General features: G+C 37.4%; 1 protein-coding gene across 2 annotated transcripts in view; it reads right to left on the bottom strand.

The window, feature by feature from the left end:
• CPNE3 (copine 3) overlaps positions 1-16,706 on the bottom strand; it is a 31,377-nt gene that overhangs the window by 3,791 nt on the left and 10,880 nt on the right. For both annotated transcript variants that reach the window (XM_080581668.1, XM_080581669.1), the window contains 10 exons: positions 16,101-16,184; positions 14,373-14,462; positions 10,826-10,924; positions 8,525-8,611; positions 7,891-7,950; positions 6,635-6,768; positions 6,135-6,189; positions 5,982-6,033; positions 5,178-5,311; positions 231-467 (listed from right to left, as the gene is read on the bottom strand). In XM_080581668.1, the coding sequence (XP_080437794.1) occupies positions 231-467; positions 5,178-5,311; positions 5,982-6,033; positions 6,135-6,189; positions 6,635-6,768; positions 7,891-7,950; positions 8,525-8,611; positions 10,826-10,924; positions 14,373-14,462; positions 16,101-16,184 (1,032 nt within the window). The remainder of the gene's footprint in view (positions 1-230; positions 468-5,177; positions 5,312-5,981; positions 6,034-6,134; positions 6,190-6,634; positions 6,769-7,890; positions 7,951-8,524; positions 8,612-10,825; positions 10,925-14,372; positions 14,463-16,100; positions 16,185-16,706) is intronic.

Genomic DNA, 16,706 nt, shown 5'->3' with positions numbered 1-16,706 from the left:
ATGCAGTGCTCAAACCAAGAGTGGAGTTTTTTTAAACATGAATCAGCTCACCTAATAGAAATTCTACAGATACTGAAGTCAGGAGTTTTTCAGCATTTGATAAATATGTATCTCAGACTCCAGAGTTCCTTTTAGGGACACTGAAAAGGCTCAGGACTGTACGTTGGATATTCTAGCAAACCCAGCATACCTGTGCAGCATTTATTTAGCACATCATTCAGATTACTTACATTTTGGAACTTCCTAAATGGCACAAACTGGACAATGTCTCTGACAGCTGGTTCTCCTGATGAAGACCTAAGAACTCCATTGTCACCATCAAGAAACTCCATAGCATCAAAGTCTGCTCCTCCAACACCAACAATGATAATGGACATGGGCAATTTTGAAGCATTAACTATGGCAGTTCGAGTTTGATCAAGGTCCGTTATCACACCATCCGTTATGATCAGAAGAATAAAGTATTGCTGTCAAATCAATAAACACTGTGTTACGACAGAAAAATAGACAACATGTAGGTATGTGTGCTTAGAAAACGCACACAGCCTATATATTGTTCTGACTTTAAACACATTCATTTCACTTACTCTAGTGTACAAATGTGTGTTTTGCTCAGACTTCTTCTGTACAGTCCGAAGATATTTACATGGACAGCAAAATCTTTTAAAAGAAGTAATCTTTCAACATCCCCCCCCCCCCCCCCCCCAAAAAAAAATAACGCTGTCCTCCTTCCTTTACTCTCTAAATCCCCAGACAAACCAACAGCTAACCTATTTTCCAAGTATTTGTGCTGGTATAGAAGGCAGTTTACTGGGGTTTTGGACAGAATATATTTGTGAAACTTGCTTTTGTTTCCTTTCTGGTCTACTGACAGCTTTATGAAATGCTACCCTTTGCTTCATCCAGATAAGAATGGATTAGAAAAAGAGTGATACCAAGAGAAATAGAACCACCCCTCATTTACTCGGTGTATTCCTAAAATCTAAATGTAGATTAAAACACTATTTTTTCTTCTGAAAAACAGCATGACAATTTTAAATTCCTTTAACTGTGTCTTCTAGCTGCTTTCTGAAGTTCATTAGCAAGACATCTGAGACCACCTTACAGCACTTTGGTAATTTAGTCAAGTATCACTTGAGTTTCTTCCATGATACTGCCAGGACCTTTAAAAGTTGGCTTCCTACCTTCTGTCTCGGATTGAAGTACCATGAACAAACTAGAACTACAAAGTTTGGAAAACATCAAATACTTTTTGAACTTGGGATCTTCTTTCACTTGGTTTATTTCAGATAATTACTGGACAGCATGAATTTCAGTTTCAGAGGTACTCCCAATATTATTAGTCTCTCTTCAGTACTTGTATTCCCATCTTTCTACAGATGCCTCCAAAGTAATTGCTATTCCCTTTTCTCCTCTGTTCAAGTACCACCTTTTGTCATTGCTTCAACCCACTCTATTCCTCCCCACTCCAGCAAGATGCCTACACAGAACCACCATGATCAGAAAGCTATGACCAACAGCACGATAGTACATATCACACTGGATTTATTCCTCTCTCCTTACACTTCTCCCATTCTAGGAGAAATAAAAAATCTATAATAAGCGTTAAATGGCAAGGCAGCAAAATTTCTTCAATACATCCTTTCAGGTAGAAAAAAGGAAATTGCTAGGCATATTGCACTCAAAAAAAGGTCAAGAGGTTTCTAATACTTTCCTAACACGTGTATTGATGACAGTTGCTACTGAAAGACCATCAAGGCAAACCTTCCAAATTTCTTTGTATATGAAAATCCACAGCTCTTTTCCAAACTGGTTTTCACAGGTACAATTATATGCAAAAATAGCTAACTTTATTTTCTGATTTTCTATGATGTCTGAGAGAAACATTTGCTATGATCAATGAGTTAGGATATGCATGGCTTCAGAGATTGGCTGAACTTGTATGGAGTATTACCTAAATTATATGATACTCAAGACTTGCTCTTCATATTTCCTAATTCAGCATCTCACACATGACATGTAAGAGGGAGCAAGGTGGGGAGTGCATACAGCACCTAAATTTTTATAGTAAGGACAGTTCATCACTTAAGTTGGTACCTACATTCCAGGAGCTACACCTACCATTTTCTGACTATCTTGAGTTGATTTGCTCTCTCAGCTACCTGATGTGAAACAAGGTCTAGTTTCTTCACTAAGTCACTCTAATATATGACTTGAGTCATAACAACCTGAAGCAGCACTACAATCTTGGGGAAGAGTGGCTAGAAAGTTGCCTGGCAGAAAAGGACCTGGAGGCGCCGATCAACAGCCAGCTGAATGTGTGCCAGCAGTGTGCTCAGGTGGCCAAGAAGGCCAACGGCATCCTTGCTTGTATCAGAAATAGCGTGGCCAGCAGGACTAGGGAAGTGATTGTCCCCTTATATGCAGCACTGGTGAGATAGCACCTCAAATATAGTATTCAGTTTTGGGCCTCTCAATACAAGATATTAAGTTGCTCAAGTGGGTGAAGAGAAAAGATAGGAGCTGGTGAAGGGACCAGAGAACAAGGCTCATGAGGAGAGCTGATGGAACTGGGATTGTTCTGTTTACAGGGATGCTGTCCAGATGTGCAGGGATGGGATCAGGAAAGCCAAGGCACAGATGGAACTAAACTTGGGAAGGGATGCAAAAAATAACAAGAAGGGATTCTACAGGTACATTGGTCAGAAAAGAAAGGCCGGGGAGAGTGTACCCCCTCCAATAAATGAGAAGGGAGAACTCGTAACGACAAACATGGAGAAGGCTGAGGTGCTCAACAACTTCTTTGCCTCAGTCTTCGCTGCCAGTCAGGCTTCCCATGTCTCTCAAGACCCCAAACCTGTAGGCGAGAGCTGGGAGGAGCAAAGTCCTTCCCACTATAAGCAAAGAGCAGGATCCAGATAATCTGATGAAACTCAACAGTTACAAGTCTGCACGTACAAGTACATCAGGCATACAAGTACACGCGTGCCCGATGACACACATCCCAAGGTTCTGAGGGAACTGGCTGATGGAGCTGCCAAGCCTCTCTCCATCATATTCGAAGTCATGGTGGTAGGGCAAAATCCCTGGTGACTGGAAAAAGGGAAACATCACTACTATTTTTACAAACGGTAAAAATGAAGACACAGCAAGCTACAGACTGGTGAGCCTCACCTCTGTGCCTGGCAAGATCATGAAACAGATCCTCCTGGAAGCAATGTCAAGGCATGTGCAAGACAAGGATGTGATCCAGGACAGCCAGCATGGCTTCACCAAGGGCAAATCATGCCTGACCAACCCGATGGCCTTCTATGATTGAGTAACTGCATCAATTGACAAGGGAAGACCAGTTGACGTTGTCTGCCTAGACTCCCATAAGGCCTTTAACATGGTCCTACATGACACTCTGATCTCCATATTGGACAGAAATGGATTTGAAGGGTGGACCATTCAGTGGATAAGGAACTGGCGTGAAGGCTGTACCCAAGAGAGTGGTGGTCAATGGGTCTATGTCCAGGGGGAGGCCGGTGATGAGTGTTGTCCCTCAAGGGTCTGTCTTGGGACCAGTATCGTTTATAACCTTTATCACTGACATGGACAGTGGGATTGAGTGCACCCTCAACAGGTTTGCAGATGACACCAGGCCGAGCGGTGCAGTTGATACAACAGAAGGAAGGAATGCCATCCAAAGGGACCTGGACAAGCTTGAGAAATGGGCTCACGTAAGCCTAATGAGGTTCAAGAAGTCTAAGACCAAGGTGCTACACCTGGGTCGGGGAAATCCCAGACAGGAGTACAGACTGGGAGAACTCATTGAGAGCAGCTCTGCAGAAAAAGACTTGGGGGTTCTGGTGGATGAAAGGCTCGACATGAGCCAGCAGTGCGCTTGCAGTCCAGAAGGCCAACTGCATCAAACAAGGAGTGACCAGCAGGTCAAGGCAGGTGACTTCCCCTCTGCTCTGCCCTTGTGAGGCTGCACTTGGAGTGCTGTATGCAGGTCTGGGGCCTCCCAAACAAGAAGGATGTGGGGCTATTAGAGCAGGTCCTGAGGAGGACTATGATAATGAGAGGGCTGGAGCAGTGAAAGGCTATGAAGAAAGGCTGAGAGAGCTGGGGATGTTCAGCCTGAACAAGAGAAGACTCCAGTGTGCGTTCATTGCAGCTTTTCAATACTTAAAGGGGGGCTTATAAAAAAGATAGAGAGCAACTTTTTACTCAGACAGATAATGAGAGGACAAGGGGGAATGGTTTTAAACTAAAAGAGGGGAGATGCAGATTAAATATTGGGAGGAAATTATTCAGAGTGTGGTGAGGCACTGGAACTGATTGTCCAGAGAAGCTGTGGATGCCCCATCCCTGGAGGTGTTCAAGACGAGGTTGACAAGGACCTGGGCAACCTGATGTGGTTGTTGGCACTCCTGCCCATGGCAGGGGGCTTGGAACTAGATGATCATTACTGTCCCTTCCAACCCAAGCCATTCTATGATTATTTATAGTCTTGAGAATAGGACTCTGATGAGGAAACCTCATCACTTCCCACAACTACCTGAAAGGAGGTTGCAGCAAGGAGGCTGTCATTCTCTTCTCCAAGTGATAGAGTGATAGGATGCAGGGAAACAGTTTCAGGTTGCACCAGGAGGGGTTTAGACTGGGCATTAGGAACAATTCTTCACAGAGAGGGTGTTTGAGGATTGAAAGAGTCTGCCCAGGATAGAGCTTGAATCTCTGGAGGTATTTAAAAGATATGGGGACATTGCACTAAGGGGCATGGCTTAGTGATGGGACTTGGTAGGTCAGGTTGATGGTGGGAATTGGTGATGTTGAAGGTGTTTTCCAGCCTAAATGATTTTATGATTCTATATATTCAAAGGCTTTAATTAGACTTTAATAACTGTAAAGCACAGCAAGGGCATTGAACAGAAGATGCCATAAAGATGCCATACATTTTTAAGCTAGTATTTCAACTCTGATGAGTTTGCTCTGTTAATTTATGAGAGAATCTTTGTGCACAATCTGCAAGAATAAGTTAGCTTTTATCTAGCTTCAAAGGTATCAAGCAACAAATCACAGGGTAAATGGCCAGCTGTCAAAACAAGTACACTTACAAGCTTAAAAAGAAAAACAGTATAAGCCAGAATGGAAAGAAAAAAATATGCACACTATGGTAAAGAACTTACAGATGCTGTTTGCTGCTGTGTAGCTGCAGCAGCAAATCTTGCCACATGATTTATAATTGGAGAAAAATTGGTTGGCCCATATAACTTCACTTGAGGAAGACAAGCCCGATATGCATCAACAATGCCTTGGATTCCTAGAGAACATAAATAGTTTCAACCTAATTTTTGCATATTAGAATTAGGATATTTTGATGCACTCAATCTTCCTAAAAACACTATGTATCAGTTATTTTAAATAATGATGCAAAGATTTAAAACCAGCCATGATGATCCTTTGATTCCTATGATGAAAACATAAATGATTTATAACCAATTGAGGCCTTCAGCTTGACCAATGCTTAACGTGCTTGGCTTTACAACAAGAATAGAAAGGCCAAATACTGTACAGAAGTATATGTAGCTGAATTGCAACAGTTCTCTTCAGCTGGCATCTGGTAGTAGTTAGGAACATGATCAGAGAGGCCATACTGAACAGGCTCTAGCAGCATCATACTCAAACTAGACATTCTCTCTTACTCCTGATTTGGATTATAAGTTGCATGACAACATGAGAGAACTGTTCCCAGTTTACCTGCACTACGCCCTAGTTGTTAAAATCTGTTTTCCCAGATAATTTCAGAAGAGAGACCAAATATTACTTCTAATAACTAAGATATACATTATGAAATTGTTTTCTGCTACATGACTAATCTCGTCTATTTAATTGGAGCAACATGCTTCACAGTTCATGTTTCAAATTATTTTTTTTAAATCTTTTCATGTAAGATATTTTATTCTCTAAGTCTGATGTTACTTTGGACTTACCATTACAGAATGGGTTTGATGGGTTAAAATTCAATGGGAACTCATGTGACACCTGTTAATACACAAAAGACATAGTCAGGATGGTATATACAATCCTCTCCTGAAGTAAACGCTTTTAATTGTTTTATGTAGTAGAATTACATATTCCATTACCTGAAAGGAAGGAGGAATCTGTGCACCAAATCCAAAGGCTGGAAACATCTTATCTCTAAAAAAGCAATTTTCAAGAAAATGAAGCAAGTGCTTTCCTTTAAAAGCTACCATAGTTCACTAAGTTTAGTTAATCAGTGCTGCTTTTGATTATTAAAAATACTTTTGATCATTAAGAACTACGAGGCAAAATTAGGTGGAACTTCCCCCTGTAACTGTTTCTAGGACCAAAACCATTCTTTAACATCAAATCAGCAAAAAATTGAGCAGTTATTTAAATCAATGCTGCTCTTTACATCACAAATGAAAAGCCTTACTTGTCCTGCTGTAAACACAAGATTCTGCTTGTGATTATGTGATCATGCAGTGATTACCAAGTCTTTTTTTAGCTCTACATTCAGCTCAGAACTTTCGTTTTTATTTATGTTAGCATCTTCAATACTGGCTACCACAAAAATCTATACATACTTTTAAAAATATTTAAATAAAAAATTAAAACTTACGTATCATAATCCTGAATGACCATCCCTACAGACCAAATGGCTGTTAGGTATTCATTAACTCCATTAGGGCTGAGGTAATGAAGGGAGTCTGGAGAGCGTGGGTCTCCATTCGAGCCTGTAAAGTCTATCCCCACCTGTCAAATAGAGTATTTACAATGAACTGCTGTTAGAGGTGAAATTATGCTTCTAATCTCTGACAAAGCTAAAGTGAAAACCACAAAAGAGTTATATAATGTTGTTACAAAAAAAATATTTAACAGGCACAATAATTAAGATCCAAGTTTCTTGGAATCTTAGCCTTCTTAAATCAATGCCACCACAAAACCAGCAGAAGCTCTGTATTTCTTGGAAGCATTGAAATTACTTTCATCTGTCAGGTTTTGCCTGTATTTACTTTAAGTTACTATTCACAACAGCTCTTCAACAGTTGTGAAAGTTAACTCCTGTTTCTTGCCATACACATCTTTGCTGTCAGACATACAACTATGCAGACCCAAGAGATGCCTAGAAATAGTTCTCTCTCTGACCTCAAAAGGTCATCTTCTCTGTATTGGTGATGAGACATGTTACTAGGGTGAAGACATTTTACTGCTATTTGTGCAGCATTTAGGTTTACGAATTATACAACTTAGAAGCCAGACACAACATGAAAGCTTCTCATGACATCTATTATGAAAAAAAACAACCATGAATTATATCTGAACACCACAGAACTGTATATTTCTCCTTGGTTTCCTTCCACACAGCTCTGCCAGTTCCTACTGAAAATAACCAAAGGTTCAGACCTTTGTACCAGGAGTAAAGAAGGTTTTTCCTAAAAAACCAGTTAAGACTTGCAAAATGGCTTCTCCCCCCCTTGCATTTGGTTTACATGGCAAGGTGTTTGCAGCAGGGGGAGGTGAGTGGTTGGCAGGTATTTTTTTAGTTTTATTTATGTTTATCGCTACCCTACCATATTTTCAGTTGGTAATAATTAAACAAACCTTCCCCAAGTCAAGTCTGTTTTACCCATGACTGTAATCAGTGAGCTCTCTCTCCGTCTTTAGCTTGACCCACAAACTTTTCCATCTTATTTTCTCCCCCTGCCCTCCTAAGGAGGGGAGTGAGATTATGGCCTGGTGGCCAGCCAAGATTTAACCCTCCACACCAAAGAACAAAATAAAAACACAATCAAATAAAGAGCGCAGGCAATCAATGATAAAGTTCAGTTTGCTCCAAAAATTCAAGAGTTATTTTATATAAATGATTTAACTTACTGTGAAATTCAGCTGACACCCACCCATGATGTAATCCAGGAATGTGCATTCTACTATGATCTAAAAAAAAAAGTCAAAGATGGAAATTAACTTTTTTTTTTGGAAGGGAGAACAATAAATATTACAGAAGCAACTTTTGGGGTTCCAGATTTCTTATCTTTACCCATTAAAATCACTACTTTAACTCTATCGATGCGTCTCCCACTGCAGCGAGGATACTTACAGTACATACCACCAGCTACTCTTTGCATCAGAATCAGGGCTCTTACAAAATAACAGGCAGACAACGTAGCAGCTCCAAAAGCACCACTATCTTAATATGTCGTTTTATAAATAAACTTAGCAGATTGTGATTCACCATAAAACAGTAAGTTAGGAACCACCTTACAAACTGGTAAAGCAACCTTTTCCATATAGACAGCAACTTCAAGAGGGTTTGGGGGGGGCGGGAGACGGGCAGTCAAGGACAGGTGTGATTCACATGTAAATCTCTCTCCTTATATGAGTACTCATAATGTTTATTATGTCTGTCACTTTCAGTCATTGTGAAGTTTCTTACAGTTTGAGAATGAAGGTATTACTAGGAGAAAGTTAAACGCTTAAAAGCAAAGTCATACTATAACATGTTACTGACCTCACAGTGCTTAACGCTCACAATGCCAGAGTTTTTATAGTTTTTTTTCTTCTGTCTTTTCTTTTCATTGATGCACTCAAATTCAACCTGCATGGATGCAAAAGAAAACAACAAAACATCATAAATATAATTTATGGGACGCATTCAAAAAAATTTTCATTCTAGGACCCATACTTTTGGCTTGTATTAAAATGCATTTGTTATTTGTTTTACTATCAAACCAAAGTAAACCCAGCCTGCCCAAAATCAGAAAGAAAAATCCCATCATCTTCCCATCAAGAAACTGATAATCCTCTCTTACACAGAAGATTACAAAAAATTTTGTTTAGGCAACTGTGTATATCCGTACCATTTTCTCTCTGAGGATCCTACCAACAACATTTTTAGTAAAGGCATAGCAATTCAGGCAAACCATCACTTTTCCCAGTAGCAGTGGCAGTAACATAATGAAATAGAAGGTATATGTTTAAGCTTTCCAAAAATCATTTCTTCAGGCTTCATTAACTAAACCAACACCTTAACCACAAAGCAGGATCAGCAGCTAGCTAGGTAAAGGCGGCAGTGCCATCATGCAGTCGCTACGGCATAATCCAGCATGTTTGGTGCATAAATAAGTCTGAGCAGATATCCCAGTTGTGCCTTCAGACTCTCTGCCAGAAACAGGGTCCACTGCTTTGGTTTAAGTTAAAGTTTAAAAAAAGTGATCTTGCAATTAATATCAAGGAAAAAAAAGGGACAGATTGCATTAACAACATTAGCACTTGAGAAGTCTAAATGCCTCTTCTTTACATTTCTTAGAAAAGGAATCTTCCACAAAGACAGCTGATGTCAAAATTGTGGGAATAGCTGAAGAACACACTTGGAACATACAAACTCAAATGCCAACATATATTGGAAATATTTTACAGACCTTATCAAATAAATGAGATCACATGGGATTACGGATTAGCTCCTTTTAAAAGTAGAAGAATCCTTCAGCACATTACTTGTACTGTCTTGTATCTTTGTCCAACCTTACTGACACAGAGATAAGTTACTATGAACAGGCACAGCCATCGTTCTCACGAAAACAACTGTCCTAAAGCATTTCCAAAAACAGCATAGGAAGATTATCACTTAAAATATATATTTTTTTTAAATTCAAAATAGATTTCATCTATTATGCTACTAGGGGAAAAATGAAAACAGGTATTTGTATTCTCAGACAGCCTCCACATAACCATGCTTCACACTGCTTGGGAAATGACAATCACAGTTCTTTCCAAAAACACGTTTGAATATGTGAATGTACAGAACCCTGCTAGGTGTGTTCAATTTATGATACTGCTCTCTAAGAAAAGTGCAAGTAACATCAATAACAGCATGGAAAGCGAAACTGACAGCATCTGGCTCCTGAAAATCTAGAAAGTGCAAAGAAACACTTAAGAGCTCCAAATTGCCAATAAATGCACAATGTGTCTAATAAACACTAACCAAAATTCCTTGCAAACAATACAAGCCATTAATAGGCATTAAACTGAACCCTCTAATTAAAAATGAATTCAGGAACAGACATCAACAAAAAAAAGCATGGCAAGGCTCTAAGCAACAATCAAAAAAGCTACAGTTAAAGGCTCTCATTATCAACAGCTCTGAAGAATTTAGTAAAAATACAACACTCAGGATGTCAAAAAAAGTGTAAGCAGGCAGTCAATATATCTATCTCATCTTCAATTCAGGAGCAATTCTGCAGGTTTTCAGAATTAAAGGAAAAATGGTAAAATATTTTGGCAACATACACGTCCGTAAAAGCAGAGACTTAATGTTAAGGTTGCTAATGATTTCTTTCACTTTTTCAAGTGGATACTGTTTATTACAAGGTCTGCAAATTGTTACTGCTTGTCAGAACACAGAAAGAAACTTCACTTTAAAGAAGAGCCAGCTAACACAACACATTAAGTGCAGTTCTATGTAGTAATATAAATGTTGAAGTTTTTCCATATTCACTAAAGTAAGTGCCGTACTTCAAGTTGTTTGATTTCTGTTTTCTTTGTTGGTTTTTGTTTTGTTTGGCTTTTATGATTAATGAAACTCATTTGTGATGATGGTTGGGTATTTAGATATATAACATTTATAAAAACACTAACCAAGATAGGAAAGCAGATTCACATTGTAAAGCCTCAGTCAGCCTCAACTACAGTAATATTGTTAAGCTGTAGCCTAACTTAGATACCAGAAAACTGAGTGATGTAAATTTTGTTCCACAACAACTAAAACAGCTTATCGAAAACATACAAGCAGCTTAGACTACGTAACACTTACAGGTGAAGATCGAGATGCTTCCTTCAGTTTTGACATCGTGGTCTGAAAACTTCCTATGAGATCATGAGACCCATCACTATCGTAGTCATAGCACTCAACCTAAAATGAAGCATTATTCAGTGTTAGCAACAGAAATGGGCCTACCAAAGCAATAAGCACTGCAGTGACATTTTAACATAAACCTCAATGTCCAAAACATTCCTGGAACTCTTACATCATGGAGTTTTTTCTTGTGCTGCAGTCTCAGGGTTGCATAAGCATTTAATGATTATGATTGGGTAAAAGAATTTACCCAGCTGATCTGCCACTGAAGTGGAGGACAGCTGAGAATACTAAATAGTGTCAGGTCTCAAGACTAGCATGTAACATTAATTATATTGAACTACATTTTGGGAGCAAGGGGATATTAGGAAGAGTAGAAAAATGATCTATAGGCCTTCTACTGTCATCATGGATTTGGAGGTTTAATTTTGTGGAGGCCTTAAGCAAATTTACCGTTGAGCATCTTGCTAAAAATTCGCCAAATCTGTTAGCAATCAGAAGAGTTTTATTAATACTTGAATATTACTTTATTAAACTCCAAGACAGCTTAGAATTTTTAAGTATATGAAGCTTCAGCCAAAAATCTAGAAAGGACTTGAATTTTCCTTAAGCTTAGAAAACTTAAACAGTCTTTATGATCCACACTTCATGGATCTGAATGTCAACTAAAAATGAACGTTCTTGCCTGGTTTAATGGTAAGACTGCCCTATTCGAGCAATTCATTTTTCAACATCCCATCCCACCAAAGAAGGCAGAACAAGGGAAAAATAGGCATTTTTTTTTCTGTTTGAGAATCTATCAGTTTAAGTGAGCACAATTTTACCACCATTACTTTCATCATAACGTCCTCGGTTTTTGAAAGCTCAAGCTTCAAACGTTCTCCAATTGCCTAAGTAAAAATTTGTGTATTTATAATTGCATATGCTATTCAGAATTGCATATGCCATTCACTTCTGATATTTTATTTCAGTTTTACAACACAGACATGCTAGTTAACTTTAATTAATCAAATCATATAAAAATAAATTAAAACAAATTAAAATACTAAAAAAAAATAGTCTAAGAAAGAACTTCCCATTATTTGGAATCAAAACATAAACCTCAAGAATTTTTTTCCTGAATAAACATATGTATGTAAATAATATATATATGTATATATATGGCTTAAACTGAAGTACTGTTTTCACATCTTTCTTTCAACACTGAAAAAAGACTTGTTATATTTGAGAAACAGTTTAATTGCATTGGTCACTTCATTTAGGACTAACAAAGAAAAACAAACAGCTTTAACATATATTTGAGCTTCTGAGAGAAATTAACTTTCCAGAAACAAGCAGTAATGTTGAAGTACAAAATATGATGTGTACATTGCATATTCTACACTGTGGAGAGCATGCCTCTACGTTGTTGTTTGCACTACTCCTACAACACTTCAAATGCACCAATAAATAAAATGCATGCACATGCACTGAATAGCAACTTAAGTCTCATTCACAGTACCAACAGACTGATTCTCATGGCGGCAGATGGTGTGTAAATTCTTTTGAACACCATAAATAAGCCAATCAAATACTCAGCCAAGTGCTTCGGTAGCTGAAATTTAAAACTGAAGTCATTTCTTGAGCCAAAAGTTGCAGTACTTGTTCACAGTTGGAGAAGTTATTTCTTTTTAAAGGGATTCAAGTTTGCCTTGCTTGATATATTTGATCGATCTAACCCAATTTTCAAAACTTTGTCCAGACAAGACAGAAACATTTCTTTTGTTCCATGTATGCTCTCTTGCACACATGATAACACCAGGGAACCATGTGGTAAAACTGCATATAAATTTTCCCTAGCAGAACTAGGCATTCTTGCTCTAGTTGAAAGGCTCACGTTTTCGGCACAGAAAGGCTTCAGTGACTGCAAACACACACACAAGGAATGCAGCAATAAATTGAGAAGACAATCAACATGGTTTGTGTATTGCTGGAAATACACAAACTAAGCCATTAAATGCATGAAAAGCCACTCATTAGGGAAAAGCCATTGTTTTTACTTACTATGACAAATAGCCCATTACGTATGCAACTGTGCACGTATAAAAGTGTTAAAGCATTGTTTAATTCTTCATTTATATTATGATACAATTCTGTTTGCATTTTAATGTTTGAAGTGATATCTACTGGTTTTCTAAGTTAAGACATACCAGAAGCCACAATTCAGCCTCTGGCTGTCTGCGAGCTGACAAGAACTCCCAACTAAAATTTATTTCCTCTGGAGATAAACCTACACTTATGAAGTAAGATTCCAGAGAACAGCTTTTATTAAAACAATTATAAAGTTGAGAATAACTTCATCTTAAAAGAATTATTTTAATAAATGGTCTTAGTTTTAGCAGGGCTGTTTACTGAAAAAGAGAAATATGTTTACAACAATACATGGCAAAGCAAGAGCTGTCACAGGTATTTCAGGGAAAAAGGAAAACGAAAGGAACAGGAAAAAAAAACAAAGCAGCAGCAAGGAAAGCGGGTTCTGAGGTTCTGGGCTTGTGAAGTCGTTCATTAGTCTGCTCTGTAATTACGTATTTAAATCTATACAGGTGCTTGTAACACCCGCATCCCTGTGGCTGTTAAGAATTTTCCAGGACTGCCTCAAGCCATGTGACTAATACCTGCCACATGCAGTTCATGCTCTCATTTGCTTTTTCCCAGAGGAAGAACAGAAAGTATAGTGGTTTGTTGTTGCTTTTGCTTTTTTCCAAATACTAAAATATCAGGTTTCTAACGTGCTCATATTAGCTTATAAATAATATTTTGATTGGTTGCTTAGCTACAATTCCATCCCTAAACTAAAGAAATCCCTGAAGAAAAACATTCAGAAGTTAAACACAGTTTACTCAAGGTAAGGTTTGAAATGCAAGAGTTAAAAGACCAGTCCCAGTAAAACTATGACTCCACAGATGTGATTGACCTTCTGACAGAAAGTTCAGATTCATCTGAGGAGAAAAGTTGCTTAATCTGGCATCTACAAGATATATCTCGTCCACATCTGTTATCTCAGCTTGTATATTAAGAATATGTGTAATTAATTACATCAGGTAGCCTATTAAGAATTTCATCAGTTATTTATTGCACTTAACATAGAGCAAAGCATACTCTAACCTTTACCATGCAACTTTTACTATATAATATCTTCCCAGCACCAATATTGGCTGGTGCAATATTAAAACTGTACAATCTAAGTGAGAAACTGACCTGGACATTCCAAAGCCACTTATGTTTAACTGGTTTCCCAGACTTTCAAAGACCAACATTGAGACTGAAATTGTAAGATATTTTTTTTTAATCACCAATCCCCCCTTAAGTGTGCTTCTATCTGTTACTTTAAAATAAATAATAATAAAAACTCTACCAATTCCTATTCAATCTGAAACAAAAGGAAAGTGTAACTAGAATAATACATCTGATTTTTTATATATTTTTTCAAATACATTAGTTCATATACACATTTCTTATACACTACCTTGATTGACTTATCCATGTCACTGTAGCACAGAGAATTGAGAGAGATTTTAAAGGGCCTCCAAACAGGATTCAAGTTGTTTTTAATAACCTGTGAGAATAAAAGACAGTAGTACAGTTCACAAGAGAGGAAAACAGGGATCCAAAATTGGTCATACCTTCACATCTTGATTTTTCTAAGCAGAACTGTTGACTAATGCTGCTGTCATTCACTTCCTGAAGTTCAAATCCTAACACAGAGGATATAAACAAACAAAACATTCCTAAAATGCAATTTCATTGCCCAAAAGGTATCTTTCCATATGGGACTTCCAAAGAGTTCCAAGAGGGAACTTTCAACTTTATTTTTCAGACTGCACAGTGATCTACTATACCATTCAGCTACCACACTGCAAAAGTTACATTTCTTTGTATCTACAAATACACTGACATTAAGTAATTTTAAAAATATAGTTTTATTTTTTTAAACACACACAATTACCAAAAATAGGGGAAATGTTTACATTGGAATTTCTGAATACAGCAGTGTTCTAGAGATTATTTTTCACTCCAGCGAGAGTTTATTCTGAAATGCCACTTACGGAAATATTCCCTCAAGAAATTCATGGTATAGTTAAGTAAGAATAGCGCATGATGATAAAAGGACACCCTACTGCACACAGTCTCTCAAGCTGAAAGGTAAACAAGTGATATTTAAGTATGCCACTGAAAGATCTTCAGAATTTGTCAATTGGAAAGTATCCGTAATAGAAATACCCAATAATGATTTTACAAAGCAAAAGAAATCACACGCAACAAGTAATATTTAATAATATCTAGTAATAGTAATATTTATACTTCCAGCACTGGTGCATAGAGAAAAATACCTATTTTGAAAACAGTAGATAATACAAATAAATGAACATAAGCAAACAAATGCACAAAAGTTTTTCAAACTCTAACAAAGAGCTAGTCTTTCAGCCAATCCTAGGTTGGAACTGCAAACTCTGGATTCATTATTTATTCATTATTTTTACTGAAGATGAAAAAATCCTCATGGTAAAGATACTTTTCACGTAGCTGAAACACCCTGTGAGGGAAAATGTTGTTATAAGTCTCCCACAAAAAGGACTTGTACTTCTTCAGAATCTGACTCTCAAAACGAATGTGGTCACCCCTTCCAATGTGCACACCTCCTAAGTTTTGACTAGGGCCTGAGTTTACACTGCAGGGAAACATTCTGAACCCGTTCCTGCCAGCTGCTGCCATGGAACCTGTGTACCTCCTGGCTGGAAGGCTACTGCTGCTGCTTCAGTGCATTTTCCCCTCACTCTGCATTATCCTTGGCATGCCCTTGCTATGCAAGCATCCAGTATAATTGCTTTAATTAGTAAACAGTTCAGCTAGGTGACACTGACATAAAGGCAACACGGTCACAGGAATGCCCAAATTCTACCCTCAGAGCAACACTTAAATCTGCCTGCATTCAGTACCTTTTCAAAGCATTTGCCTTCTAGATTACAGAGTTATTTTTTTTCTTTCATTTAAAATAGGATGTCATTAAAAACAGAACCGGAGTACAGTGATCTTTCTGTCATAAAAGAAAGTCAAGCTGAAATGATTGACCCACCTGCATGTTAACTACCAGACCACTCTTTCTTCTAGTTGTAAGGTTCTGTGCCTCTAATGCTGTGACATACTGGAAATCAAATTACCTCAACCTCTAGGTTGTTGACAAAAAATATCCTACCTCTGTTCTGTGAACCATCACCCAGTTTCCATCTCCAGTTTGCTTGTGGAATTCCAGATAAGGATCTGACTTCCCAAAAAAATCCTGTGTTTAAAGAACATGTAATTATCCCAGAACAGCCTGTGGCATGAATGTGATTAAGTGCTAGTTAAAACACACTTAGATTAACAAAAGGTAAACTAAACGTTCAGGGAACAAATATTTTAGATGAAGAAATGCACTTCTTATTATATTTATCAGATATAATTTATAATATCATATTTTCTTTTACCACCCGTGAAAGAGAAAGAACAGGGAATGCCCTTCAACTTAAGATGAAGTTCAAGAAAATGAATACTTACAGTAGTACTATATAAGTATATTAAGAATTTGATCCAATTCAAAAATATCATTAAATTGATGGATTAAAATTCAGTCAACATTAGCTTTACTGAATTAAAGTTTTAAATTATTTTCAATTTAAAAATAAATAATTTTAAAATAATTAAATTTTTATAAAGTTAAATATTAAAATTATATTAAATTTTTGTTTTAAGAAGTTTTTCTAAATACAATCATTTTAACCAGACCCAAATTATTTAACATAACAGATTGATAGACTAAATG

The sequence above is a fragment of the Anser brachyrhynchus genome, assembly GCF_964034855.1.
Source record: "Anser brachyrhynchus genome assembly, chromosome: 2".
NCBI lineage: Eukaryota > Metazoa > Chordata > Aves > Anseriformes > Anatidae > Anser > Anser brachyrhynchus.
Note: the sequence above shows the minus strand (reverse complement) of the source record. Positions and strands in the feature narration are given on the sequence as shown.